Genomic DNA, 23026 nt, shown 5'->3' with positions numbered 1-23026 from the left:
TGGCCTCTCATAATGGTGTGGGTGGTACATTGTCTTCCGCCTGTCTGTTGGCGGTGACCGCCATGCTGTTTGTTTGTACCGCCTTGGCGGTCGGAGTGTTAAAGTAGCTGTCTATGTTGGCGGTTTCTGCTGCGGTCATAATTCCATTTTTTTTTACCACCGGCCTGTTGGCGGTCTTACCGCCGCTTTACCACCGACCGCCTAGGTTGTAATGAGGGCCTATGTCTTTGCCCCTACACTACAAACTCAAGAATGTTTCCAGTATGAACAAGAATACCCCAAGCCCAGTAACATTTTTTTTTCATGATCAGTATAAATACATTATATATAGTGATGGTTCAGCTCAGCCTGCTATAGGCACTAAACACCAGTACTCAACGTCTTGCACAGCTGTATATGGAGTAATGAAGAGTTCCACCCACAATAAATCTTCACACAGTCCCTGGGGGATTGCACTGCACAACTGGCTAAACTTAAAGCTTTAATTCTGGCACTGGAGCAAGCGGATCCTCAATTCCCACTCTTATATTGTGGGATTCATATTATTGTGTGCAGTCCTTTAATGAAAACGTACATTATTATCACCTAAGTGGATTTAGAGAATCCAAAGGAAATACTATCAAGCATAAAGTTTGGGAAACCGTGGCAGAATTTAAAGATAATCTGCCACAGGCTCATGAAATGCATACACTGAGTCACCAGTTTGTTGAAATACACATTGTAGGACATTCACTGGCTGATAAAGCAGCCAAATCTGCAGTCAAGACTGCAACAGTAGCTGTGATTACTCATTCCCACACAAGAGTGGATGAAGAAATTATGAGCGCTGTAAATTCTTCAAGCAATGACACCCCATTGCCAAATAGAAGATCTTTGGGCGGCTGATTCCCATATGAAGTTTTGTGTGGTATCCAGATGTATGTCCCATATTTTGATTGTCCTGGCGCAGTGGCAGGAGACATATCTTTTGACATCAATGAACGTCTCATTGTTTTACAGGAACTCCATGATTTCTAAGTTGAACATTCTACCACATATGCTGCCACCTAAGGAGTGAAGGAGCAACCAAAACCTACTGGATGGATTCCAAAAACTGGGGATCTTGTTTGCGAAAATGTTGCAGTGAAGAAAGAATGTGTACCATCATGCCATTCACCGATGCCATATCTTAGAATTCAAAGTACCAGAACTGTGATTTTGCCACCGCTCGCTGGTTGCAAAGACAAATAATAAAATTACATTGTAGTGAATCCTAGTTCATTTTAATGGGATAACAGGAGTTAGCATAGCCTCCGGCTTGCAGACTCGTGCCCCCGTCACCTAGTGACTTTTAACTTACTTAGCTTGCTCTGTCTTAGCCCATTTAATTATTTATTTCTTCTAAGATGGCTGCCTTGTTTAAGATAGGCCACTTGTTATGGGTAACATTATCAGTGTCACCGCGCCAAGGCGTCAAGATCAAGCACCAAAGACAAACAAACAGTAGGTGTTCACACTTAGGGATTTTCCCTATCTATACTTTCGAGGGATTGTTTATATTAATTGCCATCCCAAGCATGTCTGTTATCTATTGTTTAGGAACACACCTACGTCAGGGGTCCTTGTAGATCTGTATAAATACATCACACTTTAGACAGATAATCAGTGGGATTCTGCCCAGAGTGCATCGCCACCATCGCTGATACCAATGCTGCAGTCGTCTTGACGCTGACCCAGTCTTCGTGTCCCTGCGGAGTCTGAGATTGAGACCTCATTCCAAGGTAAAGAGGGTTGGGGGCTCCTCTCATGGACATGGCATTGGCAGATTAGGATTAACAAACCCAGCTCTCCTTTAGGTAGGAGGTTAGGCCTTTCACATTAGGGTATTAGGGCATATTACATCTCATATATCTTTTCTACGTATTGCAAGATGGTGGGGGTCTTTGTGATAATGACTCTCGTCTTCACAATTCTGTTTCTTGCATTATTCATTATCCTAATCATTGTAGCCTATGCAACTTATCGCAAATTGCAGTTATGTTAAACAAAAACTATTGAAACTCTACTGCATCTTTGTCATTGCCTGTGTTTGTATGAGACATGATATATCTGTAAGAAAGGGGTAATCTCCGTTTAACCATGACACTCCCTGAGATGTCTTATTCTCGAGTCCATGCGTAACGGCTGCCATAAATCACCTTTTACTATTGTGTTTCTGGTGAGGTGCTGCTAGTGAGCCGGTAAGGTTGGGACAAAAGTTGCGACTTGTTGTAGGAAAGGCGTAGTTGCCTACAAACAAAAGTACTGTCATCCTTAAACCAGCAGTCTTGCTCAGAGCAAGAGTCCAAACTACGACAACATCATGTGGTAGATCCTACACTGTAGGCCGAGGACTCTTGGGTAGTTCCCTAACCCCTCTCATTACCATACAGGAAATACCTCTTCAAGCGTTAGCCAACAACAACAATATTTCCCCCAGGTTGGGGAGAGCAGAGAATGAACTTTTGTTGATTCCAGTTACCGCTGCAGATACAGGAAATACACCAGATGGAAGTCTACAGTTTTCTACTACTTCACAAAGCAAGAGAGTTGTTTATAATGAGCCATCTTTGGAGGTGTCTACCACTTCTTTCACCTGCTGAGACGCCTATCTTCATTCACACAGACTGCTTCTGGGTACTGGTACTGATTGACATTGACAACTTCCATTCTGATTCTTCTATCACTTCCATTCATGGGATACGCAGATACCTTCAACTGGCTGAAACAGACTTATATGATCCATCTGTGGTGCTGTTTGTGAATTATTCTTGATTTATTTGCTCGCTTCTTGTGGATTGGATTTGCAACTGTTGTCTTTCTGCTTATAAGTGGCAATTATCTTCCAGAACGCTCTGCTATGGAACTGGTAGCTGAGATGTTAAAGCTTCATTTGTCTCTCACAAAGTGCAAAGAGACCTGTCCCTTGTGAACATTTTTGCTGTTCCAGTTCTAGATGGTATTGTTTGGAATAAGCCCCCCTATGATATCTGTGCTCCTGAAGAGATTGTTCAAATTCCATATGTTTCTAAAGTTGCAATGGGTGATATGATAACACCAGGTGTTGTGTCTGAGGATTGGGATGTTAAGACACTTTCTTCAGTGCTTTCTGACCTTGAATATTATACTGTATTTGAGAGTGAGGATGCTTATATGAACTCAGCCAATTACGGTGAAAGGATTTGTTACCTTAATTATTTACACCATTACCTACATAGAACTAGTACTCCACGTACAATTTTTAATTATAAATAATGGGAAAGTTGCCCAACTCCACCAGTGGGTAGTTCAAGAGATATTTAGACAAATTTCCAAATCTGCAAATCGTGGGTCTTGTTATTTTAAAATTACATCTTCAAAAGCAAGGAAAAATATGTTGACCCGCACAAAATTGTTTCCCAATTAGCAATTGAAGGCTATGAATATTTGAAAGATACGATTGATTTAAAATCAGTTTGTTTAATAAAAGATTGACGAGTGTAGGGCATGGATGCATTATTTAAAATATGTCTCATTCCACTACAGATGATTTTTCTGAATGACACAGTTCAACAGACCACTTGTCTAGGTCTAGAACAATTAAAGAAGTGAATGTGCCCAGTCTTCCCTCAATTGCCCGATTTGAAAGTTGACAACACCTAGTAAATTACATTGTAGAACAGTGTAATTGCATAGTGCAGAATGGTACATTTAGCAATGCACTTTCAGGTCCCAACGGGTGTTTTTTATGTCTAGTGGACACGCAGGTTGTCATCCACATTTTTTTAACTCCTCGCAGGATTTTAAAGCAAGCAGATTGGACCCTGTTATATCCAATCACAGCACACAAGGATTGTCACTTCTTACTGCGTAGGACAATTATGTTAGCAATAGTTGCAGCATTCCACATTATCAACCATAAAAGACCATCCCTTTCTCCTCTCTTATGACATGGAATTGCAAGATTTCTTGTTAGGTCCTAGGTCACCATGCTCCAAAAGATTCCTGTATGCCATTTATAATGAGATTTGGAAGCATGCTCAAATGGAAGCTGCGGCACGATTAAGGCAAATATATCAGGGTAATTTAGAAAAAGCATAGGCTGTTGTTGGTAACGGATGAATACATAGTCCACTCTTATTTACACATTAAACATCATTGTGTCTTCTACAATTGACATCATACACAATGACGTCTTTATCACAACATGGGCTAAGACAACCTAGATCCATTGTGCAGCTGAGTTGTACATTACAAGTTCTGAAATCGAACCGCGGTCCTTGGAAACATTTTTCCCTTATGTGGTTTATGTTTCTCAAATATTGATCTGCTGTGGTTACGTACTTTTTCCTCCCACGCAAGAGATTAGGGTACTTAGTTTAGGGGCTTCCATTCCTACCTTTAATCTTAACTTCGACAAGCTGAGCCGACTGAAAGCACTATTGTTGAGGAAAATTGTGGCTCTTACATCTGCCCATTGGCCTTGGGTGGCAAGTTGTACGGTCGTCCTCTGAAATACACCCACTTTCCAAGACATTTCTGTCAACTTATGTGTCGCATTTTTAGTGGCTCTAACACCGTGGGTGTTGTACACTTTTTTTTAAAGCAATTGGGTCTGGATTTGTCAGCACTTTGCAGACTGTTTTTGAAGAGGTTCCATCTTTTATATACTCTGTTTTTGAGTGTATTTGGAGACATACCACTTGTTTTATTCCTAATTGGTATTTTAATTTTACTTTTGCTGCTCAGTAATTAATGTCCCATCTCAAAGCCTAATGGTGATGGAAATACCAGACTTCCAGCTGTGTCGTGAATGCATGATACAGTACTTTGGCATACCTTTATTGGAGGAACTAAATGACAACTAGTCTTTGTCGTTTTAGCCAGTTCGGTTCTACTGTGTGCAGCCTGTGTTCCACTGTCTTTGGAATGTGCTCTTGACATCTATCTTGCAATGCAATTGGTACTATCTACAGACATGAATCTGTTGACATCTCCATTAAGGGTTCATTTTCCGAGTTGTCCTTTGAGACAACGATCACTTCAGGAAGCCTTTTATGAGCCATTCTACATGGATATGGATGCTACGGCTCCATGAGTCCTGCTCTCTGACTCAACAACTGTGGGCACTGCACATGAGGCTATTACCTCGGCGGCGGCTGAGGCCACTGACCATGTTTGTTCCTTCAGCTTACTCACATAGGCTCTTGTGGGTCTGTCATCTGTGGAAGCAGGACCCATTATATTGGCACTGTCAATATGGATGACAACTTGGAAGCCTCCACAAAGGTTACATTTGGTCTTTGTTTTTAAGCAAATTGGTTATGTTTTAATTCTTATTTTTAACTTAACTTCCTTGCTTTGCCTCAAGGAGTGAACATTTTATTCCTTTTTATAGTATGGGTTTTTAGAATCTGTCTTTTCACAAGCTAGTGGAGGGTGTCGTGAAGACCTCTTGTCCCCGAGTTAGTTCCATCGTGTTTTAGTTTTGTTTTGTATTTCATATTTTACATGTTTTAGCTGCATTGCTTTAGCTGTGCCATTCTACACAGTATTCTTGCATAATATTATTCTAGGAATATATTGTATGATTTGCTTGTTTTAGTTAGCCTTTTCTTGACATGTAATCAGTACATTTTTTTCAAGGCTAGGAACACAGTACACAATATCCTAGTGCATGTGTTGCCTGTTCAGGAGACAGCTTCTACCATCTAGACATAGCATTGTATCAGAGCTATGCTTCTAGCAGTGTGGCTTTATTATATAAATGACCCGAAAGGGGTAGAGAGGCATTTCAGACCGACCATCCTGGGACGAATGCTGTGTTTAATGCGCAGCTCTGCTGACGCTCATCTACCAGCTTCCAGAGGGGATTGCCATCTGCACTAAAGGATGACTTCTGACAACATTCCCATGTGCGGGGATACGTCTATTCCCTTAGATTGGGCAAGGCAGAAGGGTACACCCTTCTAGAACTTGTAGGACTCATTTACCATGGTTGTATTGTTCATTATCTTTACCATGTGCATAAGGCTGGCAAATTTGATTTGTTTCATCTGCATTATTATTGCAGCTCATTTTTTCTGTGCAAGGTTACAATTGTTTCATTAAATGTATTGAAAACGTATCTTGTATCTCTTTTGTGTTTCACCTGGCCATTTAGAAGTAATACAACAAAAGGGTGAGATCTGTTTCCACAACTTCTTTGGTAGTCAGAATGTCCTGTTCAGGTTGCCACAATCACCTTTCATTTAGGGATGGTTGGTGTAGGTGAGGCACTGTGAGATAGCCAGGAGCTGCACTGGACTTTTCTGATGGTGAGGACGAACTTATTCTCCCCTATTCTAAAGTTCTATTGTCCTAATACACACTCCTGTTATTTTAGTAGGAACCATATAACAGAAATGTTTCAGATATTCCTGCTTCTCCAGAGGATACATCACCTCCTATTTCTCCTCAACCAGTGGCTCATCTACCACCACCTTTACTGACTTCCCCTCTAAGTCTCATCCAAAGAGGTCTCCAACTCCTAGAAGACTCCAGATGGACTTTCTATACAGTCTGGGTATCCCTCTCCTCGTTTCTTACTTTCTAGAAGTCATTCCAAGATGTTTTGCCATTCTTGAATAAGACCTTGTTCGTGTTATTAATTCTCTTTAGTCCTAAAATTCTCACCAGCCTTGCCAGAGTGTAGTTTTTCTCGAATTTCTCGACTTAGTGATATCACTACATTCAATTAAGTGCTAATTGATGGCTCTGAAGCTTGACATTCCAGTACCTGCTACTCTAAATACCACAACATTTGTCATCTTTGAGATGCTGCACTATCACTGTTTCTCAAGACCAATAGCACCTCCAGCTACGTCTGCTCCTACCAGGTTCCAGAAAATGTATAAACCGTACTACCAAGTTCAGCTTTTCCTCCATTCATCTCCTCAGCCAGATCAGGTCATAGTTTCTGCAGCAAGAAACTATTGCGCTGCTTCTTCAGCTTACACCAAGTCTCTTGAGATGGAAAGTCAGTGAATGGATGCTGCTCAGTGGCATGTCTCACGGACATCAGCAAGAGCAATGAAAACTACCAACGTTACTGCTTTACTTGGGTGGTGCTAGCACGCCTGATCCTTAGTAAGTAAACTTACAAGGGGACGCGTATAGGTCGATGAACCTTTTGGATCGCATGGAGTATCCTAGCTAAGTGGTAGACCATTGAACCATTAACATCACTATAATCAATATCAAACTACTGATACATTTGCAGAATGTTCTAGCAGAGCCTTCTAAACTCTACACAGTTCAAGGTCCTTTTCTCCAGTTCCAGTCCTCGGAAGCCTTGTCGCGTCTCCACGTTAAAGCAGGAAAGGCCCAGCGAAAACTAGGCCTCCAGTATGGCTAATTTAAGAATACGAATTAACACAAAATAGAGGTTATACATCCAAGTATAACGTATTAATGTTTTTCATGAATATTTTCCATTATTTCGCATCTTGTTAATACACATGGTGACCACTCCCCGTGGGCACATTTTGCTCACACACGTTATTTTCAAATATTAGTTTCGTTATCTAAATTTCTCATTAGTATTCACACGCAAATCATTAAAATTTCCCATATTAGCATATCTGCTCCAACAGTGGTATGACTGACCTTTGTAGCGCACTCTACTGCACTACTCTGAAAAGCTTCCTAAAGAGCATTTTCAAGAGGTTATACAGGGAAACATGATGATATCTAATCAGGTTATCAGTGCTATGGCTGACTTCTCAGAGCTGGCTACATATGGCTTTGGACATGGCTTTGCCATGCTGCAAAGTTATTGACTTACTGGGCTTTAAGCAGAAAGCTCATCAGCAAATTTTGAACCCCCCCTTTCTCTGATACTCTTTGTTTGGCTCACATGTGAATAAAGCATTGATTTGCATCAAAACAGAATTGGAGATCCTTAAGGCTGTCAGATTTGCAAAAAGATACAAAAAGCATCAGTTCAAACCTCTGAATGCCCCTACTTGCAACAGCATTTTCAAAACCCTCAGTGTTTGCAGCACCATCAGCAACAAAATCAACATTATCACCCAAGGGAGTCATTGTAAGGTAGAGGTGGCAGTCAAGCATCTGCTGCTGCCGGAAAGCCAGCTGAAAAACTGACTTTTCCTTCACCATCATATATTTCACACTGTGTAGGGTTAGCATAAACAATCATGTGAAAAGTAGAAAAATATTACAAAAAATAGAGGGGTGCAGAATATTGTGCAAAATGTTTTTTTCTCTACTGTCCAGACCATCTGCACCTGTTATACCTCCAAAGAAATCTTGTCAGTACCACCGAGAAATGTTTCAACAAGAGGAAGCAGTGGGGAGGGTGAATTTTAGGTGGTGTCAAAATATGTACCACTTGAGTTCCATCCACTGTCGGGGAGTGATTGTGGACATGCAAGTGGCAAAAGTATTTTAGAGGAGAGACTTTATTCTGAAGTACTGCAGGTCACTAATAATATTGCACATGACAGCCTGTCTGATTTTATTACTGGTGGAATACATGCTGTTGTGTATGTTCCTTTTTTCATATTCTGGCTGTGTATAATAAATTGCACCAGTGTCTGGAAGACCAGTGGTACCAATATTCAAGAAGATGAGAAGTTGAGTTGTCTCTTACATTGGCTGAGACCCAATCTTTACCTTTGTGGTTTGGATCAGAAGATCTCCTGAAAGGGGTACTGTTTCACCAGGACATTCCATTACAGACTGTAGTTACCAATGCTTCACTTAAGGTAATAGGAGCATGCAAGGATCACCTTCAAATGCAGTGGATATGGACAGTATAAGATGGATCACATCTTTTCAATCTACTGGACTTGAGAGCACACCGTCTTGACACATAAAAACTCTTGCCAAGACCAGAACTCCCCTTTTCTTACATATAAGTCACCACTAAGGTAGGCCCTAGGTAGCCCATATGGCAGGGTGCCATTTAAGCAAAAGACAGGACATGTACCTTTAAGTTTTTTTTATGTCCTAGTAATGAAATACTCCTAAAGTCATTTTCATTACTGTGAGGCCTGCCTCTCTCATAGGCCAGCAGTGGGAATTCCTTAAAAAATCTTTAAGCTTTATTTCCTGATCTGGGAGGAGTAGCTACATCATGTTTAATACCATTGGAATGGTAATAATAAATCCTATTTGCTGGTAAAGTTGGTTTATTATTACTATTTTAGAAATGCTTCTTCTAGACGGTGGACATCTCTCTGCACTCTCTGTCCTGTGTTCCTACAGTGTATCTCCAATACACATCTGACTTGGACTAGGTGACAGCTACACCTGTGCGTTCTCTTCAGATTCCACAAAAAGGATACTCAGCCACATCCAAATTCATCTGCATACTGATGGGTCTTCCTGGGGAGGAGGATGGGAAGGGCTCACACTTACACCTCAAAGAGTAAGGACTAGAGTTGACACAAAGGGGCTTATTACCTCCCACTCCCTGTCGCCGAGACTGACCTGAAAGGGACCTGGGCACTTCACAAGAATTCTTTTGTAGTCATCCCCCACACAAAAAGGCACTTTCTTGTATAAGTACTGGGTCTCTTGACCCACAGGAGTAGCATACTGCTGGACTAAGAAGAAACTCTGCTGGAGTAAAGACTGCTCTGCCAGAAGGTTTGCCATTCTCCTGTGACTGACTGTTCCCAGGAACTGCTTCCCTGCTGTGCTGCTCTGCCCTGCTGCCTGCTAACCTCTACCCTGCAACCGGGAACCAAAGATTCCCCTACAGCGTGACTCCAAGGACTGATTTGATTGCTCCTACTCACTACCTACTGGGGAGTGCAACAACCTTGAACAGTGGCTTTTGCTAGCTTGTCTCTCTCTGTTCAGCCTGAGGTCCTGCGGATGATCTGGACCTCTGTTTCAATTCTCTTTAGCTGGCACCCCACATCCCAGAGGCTGCTCTTCCCGACAAGCGCTCCATGTTGTGGGAGTGCGTTTGAGTACCCGTGAGTGCGAGAGAGGAGGAAGTGCAGCGCTTCACTCTCCAACCTCTGCCCGTAAACCCACACTCGGCCCGCCTTGGGAGACTCATGGCTGGAGGAATCTGCACTCTGCTTCACTCCCTGATTGGACTTCTCCATGAGTGGCTTTTCCCAAAGGGAATGGCGGGGCAGAGAACAATGCCCAACCTGGCCCCACTCACCTGGGCAGACGAGGAACAGCGCCCAGCGATGCAGGCCCCTTGTTTGTGACCTGCCTGCACCACTTGCGGCTTGCTCCCCAGCCCCGCCTTCATCCACCAAGCTGTGGAGCAGCGCGCCTCGCTGGACAGCAGCTGCACTCTGCCCATAAACATACTGTGATTGTGTGATCTCGACCGCTGAGCCCCGTAATATCGCGGGCAGCTGGGGAAAATTACCTGACAACATCTCGGTCTTTTCAAGTAAACCGGAGGAACTTACTAATCCCAATTAAATGTCTGTGATTGTGCCATTCTTTGCCGAGCAAAATTACTGTAAATGGCTCTAAAAGGAGCATAGATGATTTAAGCACTGCTTTTAGAGTTAATCCTTGTAAACTATACATCTCTTGATCTATTGATTGGATTCTTTGTCATTTTTAACATAGATAAACATCGCCTATTTTTCTAAACCTGTTTGGGGTATTTTTGTGGTGTCTTCATTGAGTTACTGCAAGTTAAGTGTCTCATAAATACTTACAATACAATAGACAAGGTGGTTGATGCTATAGAGTTAGCACATCCAGTTCAATGTCTGTATACATTTTTGAGGAAAAATCCTTAGTCTCTGCAAAAACGAATAGCGAGGGTGCCAACCTGGTATAACACCCAACCACCCCGGGTGTTAAAATACTGATTGGGAGGCCAGTCAGAATTGAAGACCGTCAATGTAAATCAGGGCACACTGATGTAGTCCAGAAATGTTCGTCCAAGTGGAAAAGTAAATTCAGAGTCCAAAAATACGTTATTGGAGTTGATAGAAGTTTATTCCTGTTAAACAATGATATATTCAAAAACAGACAACACGTGTTTCGTCAGATTGACTTTCTCAAGGCTAAAACTTATTATTAGAAGAAAGTATCCAGAAGTGTTGGGCATATTTTTGGACTCTGAATTTACTTTTCCACTTGGATGAACATTTCTGGACTACATCGGTGTGCCCTGTCTCATAAATACTTTACATATTATCTCTTAAGTTAGGAGTGACTGTTCTGTGCCAAGCTACCAGAGGGTAAGCACAGGTTAATTTAGTTGTGTAACTGAATTGCCCTGACTAGAGTGGTGGGTTCTTCCCGGCTTAGGTGCATACCCTAGCCAACCAGAAGCTCCATTTCGAACAGCAGCTCACTTACTAAGTTTGGCAAAAGATAGGCAAAAAAGGTCTTCTGAAGGGGAAAATAAAAAGATTTTTAAGTCTAATAGGACATTTCAAAGGTATGGGCAGAGAGTGCAGCATTCAGGGAATCTTCATCAGCTAAACATCAGGATCAACAAAGCATCTGCAAGTATCAGGAGCTCTCTGCAAAGATCTTCTCGGGACTGCTGAAAGTTCAAATGTCCATCAATATTTTAGAATTCACAAACCATTTTAATTAGTCAAAGATATCAGTTCATGTCACACTGAATGAGCATCATCCAAAGGGAATTAATCATATGACTCCAAACTGCAACTTTTACATTCTCGCTAAGGCTCAACATGAGAACATTTCACTTCTGTGTGAATCCAAACAGGGTTGAAACAAATGTATACAAACTCAGTCCATGTTCCTGCAATGTACTCTTTCCTAGGGCAAATGAATACATCTTTCCACGTTTAAACAATGGGGTCTATTACAGAAAGGACTTTGCCTCTCATGGGAACGGAATCGGAAAGAGACTTCATGTTATCAAAACATAATTCATCACTTTTACGTGACTTCAAAATGCAAGCTCTGCAGGCCTCACTTATGCTAACACAAAATCACAATAATACATTTAATTAATATGTTTTAGTAAAACACGTTATATGCAAACGTATAAGTTCAGACTTAATAATATGTCATCAATATGAATAATACATTTCATATCAATAGAAACGCTTTGTTACTGCATTTCATTAAGTACAACAGAGGACTGCATTTCTCTCACTTGCACATCTTTTTTAACTCATTTATGAGTTTCTTATCACTTAAAAATTCAATATTGTTTCTATATGCACTGTTAGTCTAAAGTCTAAATTACATTTTAACATCTGTTATATCCTTCTAACGTGATTTAATTCAAAAGGCACCTAAGTCGAACTCTGAAATACATGAAATTGCATATTTAAGTTGTGTGTCAATGCAGCTTACTACATTAGTTTTTCCACTCATTTACTTTCATAAACTCAAACTGTCATACCCTGATGACTTTTGTGGCACTAGGGAGGGATATCACTAAATTTTAAGTTCTATCAAAGGCATGATGCCCAATCCCCACAAGCAGTATCTCATTGGTGTCTTTTACAGGTAACTCCAGTGCTGGCAACAACCAACAGAAGGGTTGAGTAGTGCTCCCCCACCCTCATCATGAGTCATTATGCGGCCTCAGTAGTGAATACTCTCGCTAGCATTGGTAATGTAGGTTTGGCCAATGAAGCATGAAATCCCTATGCTGCTGTTCAAGCCCCTAGCAGGCGGTACAGTCAGTGAAACGTCACCCTTACAGTTCTTTGTAGTAGATTCATCTTCCTAACCTGTTGGTCTGTCCTTAGATGCAGCATTAAAACAGTTACCTTGCTGGTGACACAGCTCACCCATATCCATACTTTTGGCACCAGTCTGTGTCCATAGAAGGCAGCAGGTCAGCATTGGCTGGCCATGTAATAGCACAGTCATGTCAGGGTTCAACCTACTACATTATCATTTAAAAGGCCATCTAGTGGCTGAATGCTGTGAGCAATGTATCACTGGTTGATAGCTAAGTTAAACAGTCAAGCTATTCGCTACAAGGCAGGAAAAAGAGAAAACATACTCAACTTTCTCTTTAGCTGATTTGCTTGACAATTGCCAGTCGTGGGGTGATATGGGGACTTCCCTTATAATGCATTATCCTAACAGGGGAAACATGGCACTTGGATGGCTGCTGTTATATTTAGTGCATATGGCTATTAATGTGGATCAGGATATATGATTTAGCATGTAATCCTAGTTGTCCTTCAGGGCACTCTTCAATAAAGTCATAAATCGTCCTCCCTTCCCCCCAGAGAAGATGCTGTTTATTTGGGATCCTTGTTTCCTACAAAAAAGAGAACAGACCTAGGTGTCACTAATATGACATGATGGTATACTGGTGAAGTGCTGTTATTTAAAGTAGCAGTCAGTTTTACAGCATATTAAGGCTGCAGCCCTTGGCTCTGCTTTTTGCTCACTTTTTTTTCCCAACAAAGGTTTGTCAAATAGTTTTTTCTAATCATTATCTTTAGAATAGAATTTCCTTATTTTTTTATCAATGTGCACTGCATTTGGCCAGTATCACCTGCAGAGAAGGTGTCAAGAGTATTACCTGCAGTTAAGATGTCCATTTTCTCCAAATTTACTTCACATGAAAAATATTTGTACGTGCCTATGTATTTGAAAAGGTGCTCTGGGAATCCCACTCATAGACAGGACTGTTCAGAGCTTAAGAATGTATTGTGGATTTCTTTGTAGGAGAGCTAGGATTACAGGTGAGTAACCTTTCATTTTAAGCCTAGGCCAAAAAAATCTCTGATCAAATAACCTGTTTTGCTTAGCTTTCAGCCCTGTGTAGTGCACTCTCAGCTTGACTCACTGCCAGCCTGTGTGCCTTTATAACCATTGTCATTATGCAACAGAATGTGACTTAAAGGCATGACCTTACAGTGCCCAATTGATGTAGGGAGCGGTGGTCAAGATGGTGCGGTACGAGTGAGGAGGTCCAGACAGCACCATCGTGCACCATTATTTCACACTTGTCAGAGTTACATTCCAGGCTGCCGGTTGCCATTCATTCTGCAGCTGAGATCATAAATGCTTGGGAAGTGGCAGTAAGGTCAGAATGTGAGCTGCTGATTCAGATCAGAATTTGTGTGTTTTTGTTTTAAGAATATATGGTTCTCTGCTGGGTCCCAAGAGGTACAGATTTCAATGTCGCCTGGAAAGGCAAAAAGGACAGTTCTGGAACTAGTCAAAAATAAAGGGGAAGATCCACTCAAGGGCAGATGAGATGATTCCCAGCTTGCTAAGCAGTTTAATCAGTGTTGTATAATTGATGATATCAAGAACGACTGACAAATTAAAATTGATCATTGTGGGGACGCCATTTTCATCGAGTGCGATCGCAGTAGGTTGATGTCATCCAAGCTGCAATGAGTGCAGGCTTGGTCCCATGGACAGATGGATAACCTGATTAGAGTTGAGTCAAAAAATGTTGAGGACTCTAGGGAATGGCGTAGTTAGATATTGATATATTTTCCAGAATTTTTGCTAAGAGACAGCAGGTGACAAATAGGGCAGTAATTCTTTAGGTCCAAGATGTTAGCGTGGCCTTTTTTAACAACTAAAGCATAATAGCCCATTTCAGAGAAATAGCAACACAGGCCTTTGACAGTATGATTATAACAGACAATCTAGTAAACGGTCTGAGGTGCCTTCTTAAGATAAATGTGAGAACAGTTTTCCCGCTGTGGAACCCAAATGGATGGTGTGAAAGTAGGCAATTAGCTTTTCAACAAAGGAAGGTTGAGGGATAGAGGTAGCAAGAATGGAAAGAGGAGAGGTCCAGGTTGAAATAGTGGGAGATGAGGCAGTAGGAAAATAATTTGTTTTCAAATTAAAGGTGCATAGTTGTTGAGATGGAGGTACAGCAGATATTAGACATCCTAGGTCACTAGGTTCATGAACAATGTTGGAAGTGTTTTTGACAGAACTGGATTCAGTACACACATGGCTGCAGTAGTAGAGGCTATGAGTAGCAAAAATTGCCTTTTTATATCCTGAGCTCAGAAGTGCACATCTCCATGAGAGGTTTGTATTCTTTACGTCAAAGCTTTTTGTCGTCGGATTTTAGCATTTCCTGTTCAAAGGAAAATTGTGGAGCAGAAGCTTGTGATCTTTTATAGTTAGAATCTTTATTAGACAATGTAAAGTCAGTGGCTTCTAAAATGTATGCATCAGTAAGAGTTGTGCCCTGTGCAGGGACTGTAGCAGGAGTAGAAGGAGTGTTGATAAATTTTTCAGACAATGCAAAGATCCAGAGGAGAGGCCCTGGGTGGTGTAAGGAACTAAAAGGGATCAGATTGTAAAGATGAAAAGAAACACATACTTCTAAATATATGAAAGATTAACTGTTCGAAGAATTATAGCTTTTTGTAACTGAAATATCTCAACACCTTTGGATGGATTTGCCAAAAAGGCATTTTCTTAGTAAAATGATGTTATTTTGGGACAGGAATTGCCTTGTATGGCGTTGAAAGTGTGCTCCTCTACCTTGATTTCCGAAGAGTGAATTTGTGGCGTGTTCTTGAACTTTTTTTGGTCTTAGCTCATACAACATCATGCAGTCCTCAGCATAAATGCTTTAGTTATGACCTTGAGACCCCGAGAGGGACTTTGTGGTCTACAGAAGAATCAAGGGGCTTACCATGTGTTCCCTCTCTCGAGAGAGTGTGACTGCTGTCAGCTTGTTGTATGACACAAGACTGGTAGTGATGGCAGTTTGATATGTCACAGTGGTAGGGCAGGCTATTTTTAATATGTGGCCTGCAGAATGGTAAGTGGCCTACTAGTGTCCCCAGTACAAAAGCACTGCCTGGTGTCATGTTACAGGGTACTTTTCTACACAGGCATGGACAGAACACATAGACTTATAACTGGTTACATAGTAGGATGAACCAGAAGTGTGTGGTTTAAGATAAAATATGATCTCAGTTGACACTATCATGGATTTCCACTGAAAACATGCTGCACATAACAGAGGTTGCCTATCATTCTAGCTATAGTATTGATATAGCCTTTGTGAAGACTCAGACTCCAAGGTGTGAGAAGAATGGAGAAAGCAGTCTCTTCAAATGTGCAGACTCAGCCTTTTGCTTTATTTTTCCCTTCACTTTACCTCAATTAGACTGGTAGAGTGTGTGTTGAATCTCGAAAAGGTGGTCTCCTTAGAAGTGAAAGGTTAGCCTTTTGATTAGTCTGCTGTTTTGTTCTCCTACAGTTTCCACCCCTGAATGGTTGATAAATGTGAGGGCTTCTTTCCCTATTGTGCCTGTATTTTAAGTTTGTCACATTGGAGAATCCAAGTTCTACTCCCTCTTTATCATCATCACCTAGAGATAAAGAGTGTGGCAGACCTATCTGAGAATGAATACACAAATGTCAGTCCATAAGCTACACCCGTGAAATGCACAAACTCTGTCTACAAGACTAGTTTTAAGAGAAGCCTGAAACTTCCATCAGTGCTCAGGACTTCTCACTGACCGGTGTAGGTGGACACCCCGCATACTGTTGGAAAATCTTCTGAATTCCTGCAATGGTTCCTTTGAAAGCCAGCTTCCCAATCAGGTGAGAAGCATCACCTGATAATGTTTTCAGTAATTTGTTCGAAGCTCTGTGGGTCTGGCTTGGAAGGGGGGAGTCTTTGCCTGGTGAGGGAAGGTTGCTGGAGGTTTTGCTGCAGGCAGAATCTGCCCAGAGGAGAAGCCCAGCTATGGTGTCATGGTGCAGGAGCTGCCCAGAGAAGTGGGCTGACCCAAGATACCGAAGAAAGAATTGAGTTGCAAGCAAAAACGGAGAACAGCACTGCAGGAAGACTGTGGTGATCCCCACTTGCTTCATGTGTATGTCCGGTTGCCCCCAACTGAGCATTGGAGGTTCTTCGGCTATCCTCCCTGGCCTGGGACAGTTATGTGTAGTTGTTGATGTGGATTAAGTGGGCTTCAGTCTCATGGTTGTGATCTGCCGGGTCCGGTGTCCCCCCTAAGGTGTGCTGCGCTGAAGAAAACTAAACCACAAATGTACAGTTGCTGCTGTGGCCTGAACTGTGGCATCTGACCTGTGACCTTTCACCCCATCGTCCCTAACCACAGGATCCTAGGGTGGAGGCTTTAGGGATTTCTGTTGTCCCCTGTGATCTCCTGCCTCACCTTTCTCCAAGTGCCTTTGGTAGGGCTGTGGTTGTTGTTTGGGTGGTGTGTTTATTTGGGCCTGAATCACTGACTCCTAGGTGTCCTGTCCAATCACCAGCCCTACCATGACCTTTTTGTAGCATATGGAAGCTGCTAGGGGAAGGTATGGCTGGGTTGATGGGGCACTGGAACCGCATTCAATGATGGGCCGCAAAACGCAAGCTCTGCTACATCACATATAAATAACCCTATCCTTTCAGAGGACAAACCCTGGACTGGGGAGCCATTTAACCTCAACTAGACTATTCCAGAGGCTAGCACAATTACAGAAGCACTCGGAGACTGCTTTCTGGTCACTGACTAGAAAGGAAGATGTTCACTAGGGAAAATGACCCCGCTTCTGCCTAATTTTCCCATGTTCCCTTGATCATTTTCATAGCTGTTAGAATTGCATAGCTGTTGACCTCTTGCCTCCCACGGGATCTCTTTGTGGACTATTGTGTAGTCGTAAAATTAAGTTGTTTTATGTTAAAGTAGCAGCACGGACTGGACAATATGTTATTGTGTTACATCATGTAACTTGTTAAGTTCTGAGCCTCTAGACTTACTCCACCTCCTTAAGTAAGCCTTTGAATGCTTGTCTCACTATCCTCAGGGTAAAGTGCTAAAGGCGTTTTCTTGGTGTTCAGTTGTCGGTTTCTTCAGTAGAACAGGCCTGGAACATGAGTGGTAAATGGACTCAAACACCTCGACCAGTAGCCCCTATGTGCCCTTGAACCTTCAAACTGGTTTGGACTTTTGGTCAGTTGTTTTTGCTTTAGCGCAGAGAAAACAATTCTATTGGGCGTAAAAAAGAGAAATGCTACTTTTAGACTACCTTTCTTCCCTTTGACCAATGTACACCAGGTCTGCAGTAAGATTCCAAGGTAGGTGCACCAGTAGTCTTCCAATCTTTTTGCAGAATCATCAGCGACATCTGCAATATTAGAAAATCAGAGTAAACACTCATCTATAAATAAGGAGTCTATTTTGTCAGTTGTGATCTATACATAAATGTATGCATAAATATTCAGTGGTTTCGCTGGATGATTATTTCAAATGACTTTCAGTTTTAAATGTAATTTTTTCTTCTCTCTGGCTGTAGGATTTGCCTTGCAAAGAGGATCAATGGTACCCATTGGGACCCCGGACAGAAACATACCCTGACAGGGGACAGTGCCATCTTCAGTTCTCACTACTGCACAAGAAGGTGAGTGCTTTGCTTCCAGGAGTCAGAATTACCTAAGCTGTACCTTGGCACCTTATTGTGGCCCTGCAGGAAGCCTGCTTTGTTTAAGTGACCAGTTGCCTGCACGCAGGGTCTTAGTACACTGCATACATCTGCTGCTCCTTCAAATGAAATTCATCTAAGGTTTTAGTCTCACTGCATCAACTCATGCTTTCCACCCACTTGTTTTAGAGAGCAACACAGCAGAGCAAACAGCCCAGCTACACTGTTCACCGCCAGCTGCTGCAGGAATTTGTGCGGCATGAAATCGCCCAACATCAGGTATACCGGCTCCTTTATTTAACACACTAGACATCGCTGAATGACATTCACTGCATAACGTTTCCTGACATCAGTGTGAACAGCTGTAAATACAAAAATGTAATTACTAACCCATCTGCACCCATTTTATCACTAATAGTAAGAAAAAGACTGTGGGCTTCATTACGACTTCGGCAGTCCTTTCAAAGGACCGCCGAAGCCGCCACGGCAGGCAAAAGACTGCCAGTAATGGGGGTCTTTTGCCTGCCATATTAGGAGTTTTCCGCTGGGCCAGCGTGCGAAAACAGCGTTTTCACCCACTGGCCAGTGGAAAACTCACCACAACATTGACGCCTGCTCGTAATTGAGCTGGTAGCAATATTGTGGTGCGTTGTGTGTGACAGCACCTGTCGCACATTTCACTGCCCGTAATTTGGGGCATGGGCCCCCATGGTGCCCCCGATCCCTCTTTCTGCCAGCCTTTGCATGTCGGTTAGACCACCATGCAAAAGTTGGCGGAAAGGGGACTCGTAATCCCCAGGGCATTGCGACTGCCGATACCGCCAGGCTGTCGACAGGCGTCAATCTGGCGGTGCCAGTGCTCAGACCGTGGTCCATCTGCCATGGTCATAATAGGGCGGTCAGACCGCCCTGTCTGGGCAGTCCGACCACATTTGTGAGTGTGGGGGTATTGAGACCGCTACACTCATAATGAGGGCCTGCATCTTTCTGGAATTTGAACATGTGACATGGAGTTTGCACAGCGGCCAGCATGCAGTGCTAAGTTCAATACTACTACTTGTACATAATAAGTAAAAAAAAAACAGAAATGTACTTAAAGGCAATCTGTAAATACCAAAGAAGCACTGCGTGCCCTATAGCTATCATCTGATATGAATTGTTGAGCCTTGAGAGCGTGCAATAGCCTATGATAGGTTACAACTGACATGTTGCAATAAAGAAGGCTGCCAGCAATGGAATAAGGGCTTACCCAACTCCTGATGAAATAACCTTACACACTGCTGGGATTCATACACTCAAGCAGCTGTATGAGCAACAGTAAGGTTTAGAAAATAACAGTTTTTAGTTTTCCAAGCAAAATCCACAGAGACACATGAGCTTGTTAGGAAATATCAGTTCCCCAAAATGTCAGTGGCTCTGAAAGAAGGCTAAAGCTGCAGAACTCTCTTGAGGCTAGTGTTTTTAGTGTTAGGCATGGGTTTAGTATAAAAGGTGATTGCCTTTGCCTACTTAGAATTGGCATTTAAAATGAATAGCCTACCAGCCACTCTTGTGATTCCTCAACTGTTCAATGTTATTTTCTTGCAGTGGCATCTGAAGTATTTTTGGGTCTCTGGCAAACCTTATTTTGTGCCTACTTCAGGAACAAATTTGAGTGTATTGCCCATTTTCATCTAAATTAAGCTCTTGTGATTCAAAACACTGTTGTGTTATATGTTAAACTTTCAGAAACAGTACTTGAAAAACGGAAGCTTAAGCTGCCTAGCATTTGCCATACTAACTGTACCAAAAGCAAGCTTCAAATAGCATTGAGAAAGCTATTTCTTTTTGCACTTCGAGCTAGAATTTTTTTGACTTGCAACAACATTTTGCGCAGAATTCAGTCCCTGACAAACTTGTTCCTCCCATTGTTGAAAAGAAACGGTAAGAATGAAATTATGGTAATTTAGTTTATATTTTTAAATTAGCCATGTGCATATAACACTTGCACCTGGATCACTCCAGTCCCATTACCCATATACCCATGACATTTTCCCTTAGCACATCTACCTCAAATAATCAAACTTTACTGCAATCATTTTTAAGGAATATAAAAGAGGCTGCAATTATTTATTTAAAAACATGCAAGATTGGCAGTTCAACCATTGATTATTATATGTTACAGAAGTATCATAAGCATGTTGCATGATCATACATAAATCACAGGTATCTTAAATCAAGGGCATAAATCAATGTCACAAAGTCATAAATCAGTTGTGATTGATCAGCCATTAACCATCATACACTTTTGTTACATTTTTTTCGAATCCTGGCCTCTGCTTGGCCTCTTTTCAGGCAATTTTATCATGAGGCAATCCTACATGCCGCTTTGGAGGGGTTCACAAAATGCTGTTGGTTTACCATGTTTCTGAGGGGGGTAGCCTCCTGTTTTCGTTTACAGCCAACACGCTACCTTTTGTGCCCTGCCAGTCGTCTGGGGGGTGTGGGCTGCGAGTGCTGTGCTCCTCTTACTACCCTTGCTGGCCCCTTTCATCCTGCTGAAAGGCATCCCCAGGTGAGTGGCCTTTCCTTAGCACACACACTTACTAGGTGTGCTTGCCTTACAAAAATGGATAAACCCATTTTTCTGTCCGCCCCATATATTGTATCCCCAACACAGAATATCAGAACACTGCTCTGAAGATTTATACTGTTTTTGGGATGAAATCCCTCCTCTCTGTCTACATGTACTTTAAACTGTGACTTCAGGCTATTCTAAATAGGAGAAAGGGTACAAGACAAAAGAAGGAGTGAGTGGCATAGAGCTATAAAGAATGGCATAGTGAGAGAGATGAAGTTGAGGAAGAAGAGGGATAGCGATAAGGTAGAAAGATAAGTGAAGTAGGGAGAGGTATATGGTAAGGAGAGCTAAGCAAGGTAACCAGAGAGAAAACTACTGATAGGTAGTAAGAGATGTTCAAAGAAGAACAGATGGGTACCATGTTAAAGTGAGGTAGGGAGAGCTGGAGCTACGGAGAGAGAAATGTGGTGAGAGGTAAGGCGAAAAGAAAGGTGGGATAGAGTGGGTAGAGGCAGAGTTCTAGAGGTAGACATGTAGACATGTGAGGTATTGAGAGAATCATAGAGACACAAGGTAGAGAGAGTGCTGTGGTATAACAATATGCAAGATCAGAAGAATAGCAACAGGTGAAGTAAAGAGACTAGTGAGGCTTGGAGAAAGGTAGAGAGGGGTGAATAAAGAGGTGGAGTAGAGAAATCAAGGTGAGGTAGAGGAAGAAAGGTGAAGTTGATGTAGAAATGCAGAGGGTGATGTAGAAAGAGAGAAAGAGGCAAACAATTATGTGTTGTATAAAGAAAGAGGCAGAGAGAATGAGTTTAACTAGAGATAGATGGGCAGAGAAAGAGGAAAGTAGTTTGATTTAGTGATAGGTAAAGTAGAATGTAAAGGTAGAAATATAGGCGGAGCGAGAAAGGTACTGTAAAAGATAAAATAGAGGTAAAGAAATGGTAGCAAATGAATGGTGAGATAAATTGAGAGGTTCGGTAGAGCGAAAGAGGTGGGGTAGCAAGAGATGAGGTAGTGAGAGAAACGTAAGGTGCAGCAATGAGATAGAGAGAGTGGTGAGGTACAGGGAAGGGTGAACGAGGTAGAGAGCTGGAGTAGTGAGAGTTGTTTTGAGACAGGTGAAGTATACATAGGTGAAGTAGAGAGGTGAGACCGAGAATGAACAGGTAGTTGTGTGTGTGTATATATATATATATATATATGTTCGATGGCATGTGTAGCTGCAGATACACATGCTGTGCACATCCCGCCATCTGGTGTTGGGCTCAGAGTGTTACAAGTTGTTTTTCTTCGAAGAAGTCTTTTCGAGTCACGAGACCGAGGGGCTCCTCCCATTTCGACTCCATTGCGCATGGGCGTCGACTCCATCTTAGATTGTTTTTTTTCCGCCATCGGGTTCGGACGTGTTCCTTTTCGCTCCGTGTTTCGGTTCGGAAAGTTAGTTAGAATCTCAGAAAAAACGTCGGTATTGTTTGCGTTTGGTATCGGGTTATTTACAACAGATCGACACCGAATTTTGAAGAGCTCCGGTGGCCCTTCGGGGTTTTTTCGATCCCCCGTCGGGGCCTGGTCGGCCCGGCCACGTGTGACTTCAAGGCCGATGGAACGGACCCCATTCCGCTTCTGTCCAAAATGCCATAATAAGTATCCGTATATGGATCAGCATCTGGTCTGTAACTTGTGCTTGTCCCCAGAGCACAAGGAAGATACTTGTGAGGCCTGTCGAGCGTTTCGGTCCAGAAAGACGTTAAGAGACCGAACAGCCAGAAGACTGCAGATATTGTCGACGCAGACAGGACAAGAGCGTTTCGAGGAGGAAGAGGAAGCTTTCTCTATCCAAGAGTCGGACTCGGAAGAGCTCGAGGCCGAAGAAATGCCGAAAACCGTGAGTCAGACGTCGAAACATAAGACTCACGAGAAGTCAACAAAAGTCCAGGGAACGCCTCCGCCAACAGGCCATGGCTTAACCCAAAAAATAGGTGACCGATCCAAGGCACCGAAAAAGGGCACGCTGGTGTCGAAGTCATCCGACTCCGGTCGAGATACCGCCACACAGCAATCTCGGACCCGAGACATCGGCTCAGAGAA

General features: G+C 42.4%; 1 protein-coding gene across 5 annotated transcripts in view; it reads left to right on the top strand.

The window, feature by feature from the left end:
- UNC13D (unc-13 homolog D) overlaps positions 1–23026 on the top strand; it is an 876342-nt gene that overhangs the window by 412744 nt on the left and 440572 nt on the right. For all 5 annotated transcript variants that reach the window (XM_069200183.1, XM_069200186.1, XM_069200185.1 and 2 more), the window contains exons 11-12: positions 18247–18351; positions 18562–18651. In XM_069200183.1, coding sequence (XP_069056284.1) covers positions 18247–18351; positions 18562–18651 — 195 coding nt within the window. The remainder of the gene's footprint in view (positions 1–18246; positions 18352–18561; positions 18652–23026) is intronic.

The sequence above is a fragment of the Pleurodeles waltl genome, chromosome 7, assembly GCF_031143425.1.
Source record: "Pleurodeles waltl isolate 20211129_DDA chromosome 7, aPleWal1.hap1.20221129, whole genome shotgun sequence".
Taxonomy (NCBI): domain Eukaryota; kingdom Metazoa; phylum Chordata; class Amphibia; order Caudata; family Salamandridae; genus Pleurodeles; species Pleurodeles waltl.
This window is presented reverse-complemented; position numbering and strand designations above follow the sequence as displayed.